General features: G+C 38.3%; 1 protein-coding gene across 1 annotated transcript; it reads right to left on the bottom strand.

The window, feature by feature from the left end:
• Nucleotides 1–341: 341 nt before the first annotated feature.
• On the bottom strand, nt 342–1,168 carry LOC108556273. Its single transcript, XM_017916188.1, has 3 exons — nt 1,047–1,168; nt 538–988; nt 342–479 (listed from the first exon to the last, which is right to left on the bottom strand). Exons 1-3 carry the CDS (start codon nt 1,166–1,168, stop codon nt 342–344), a joined length of 711 nt encoding a protein of 236 aa, XP_017771677.1.
• Nucleotides 1,169–1,301: the final 133 nt, after the last annotated feature.

The following is a 1,301-nucleotide window of genomic DNA, read 5'->3' on the forward strand; positions in this document are numbered from 1 at the left end:
AAATGAGGCTTGAACTTATTAATTATATAGGATGTAACGTTAAAATGTTGGTACCGTATGTATAATGTTGATTCCGCGATCGCGGGGAGTGCAGATCGAATCTTTGACTGACCTCGAGTTATTGATCTCCTCAAAAGCAAGTGGCGTCCAGAACCTTCCCACATCAGGGACTCATGGCCAGTCGGAAGTAAAAGATTATTTTGTTACTAAGAAAAGTCACCATGCGCTACATTTCTGAGAATCTAAATTATCACTTTAATCTAACTATTCTATTATCCAGAAATAAATAAATTTAGGAATTACTGAATTATATACACGGTTTGCTGGGGAGAATATTCATCTCAGATCTCTTTCCAATGGACGATTACCCGTTGGGAATTCGGTGCTAAACCAAATGGTTTGGAATTATCGGAAGCAATGTATGTGTTGACTTGACAATTGTACATTTCTTTATAGCCATATATATTTGAACACATTTGCTGTGAATAAAAATGTCATTAATAAAGTCCAATTCAATATGTAAAATAGAATACTTACTTGAGTCAAAGGACTGGTGTTGGTAGTTAAAATTCCCTTGAATTTCTTATTTTTGGCTAAAATATGCACTTGATCTTCCATATATTTTATCAGGGCGACGTTTTCTTGTGACGAAAGTGACAAGCTGGTGGTCATTATGAACGAATGGAAGACGTTCCCCTTTCCAGACGGCAATCGATTATTCCTGATGGGACCTTCGATGGTCTCCAAGAATTCGAAAATCACGACCAGTTTCGAGGTTATTTCCACTTTTGGTTCATCGCGCGCATCGAAGTTCAAACTGACACCGATGACATTCCCCGTTTTAGTAGAAATAACCACGAAACTGAGATCCTTTTCGACCAACGGCGCCCAAAACTTGCCCATCAACTCTAAGTATTCGAACTCGTATGTATCTGACTTAAGCCACTGCTCAAGATCGCCCTTTTGGTAAAAACTGGTGGAAACTATGCTAAAAATTATCAATGAATTAAATTAATATATTTGTATTAAGTATTTCATATAATTACTTCAAGACATCGTCTTTCATCCCATCATGCAAAAATTCCATCCTAAAGTTTGGAGGCTGTGTTGTCGTTAGTGTCTTATCTTTGGATTGGTGCATCCTCTCCAAGACCTCGCCTAAGTCCATAGCGGCAATAAAATCACTAATGCTGTTCCGCGCGGTCCACCATCAGCATTAACGTCAACTTCTACGAAATCGGAGGCAACTCTTTAAACTCGATCTTCACAATTACTTGCCTCAACGAAGCTTCCTATTACAT

The sequence above is a fragment of the Nicrophorus vespilloides genome, unplaced genomic scaffold, assembly GCF_001412225.1.
Source record: "Nicrophorus vespilloides isolate i.1.1-1 unplaced genomic scaffold, Nicve_v1.0, whole genome shotgun sequence".
NCBI lineage: Eukaryota > Metazoa > Arthropoda > Insecta > Coleoptera > Silphidae > Nicrophorus > Nicrophorus vespilloides.

Excerpts from the sequence above, each read along its gene's own strand:
- LOC108556273 (XM_017916188.1), bottom strand. The coding sequence starts at position 1,168 with ATGGACTTAGGCGAGGTCTTGGAGAGGATGCACCAATCCAAAGATAAG. Across the intron at positions 989-1,046 it reads ATGAAAGACGATGTCTTGAA|CATAGTTTCCACCAGTTTTT; the intron begins GTAATTATATGA and ends GATAATTTTTAG. Across the intron at positions 480-537 it reads ACACCAGTCCTTTGACTCAA|CAAATGTGTTCAAATATATA; the intron begins GTAAGTATTCTA and ends TTTTATTCACAG.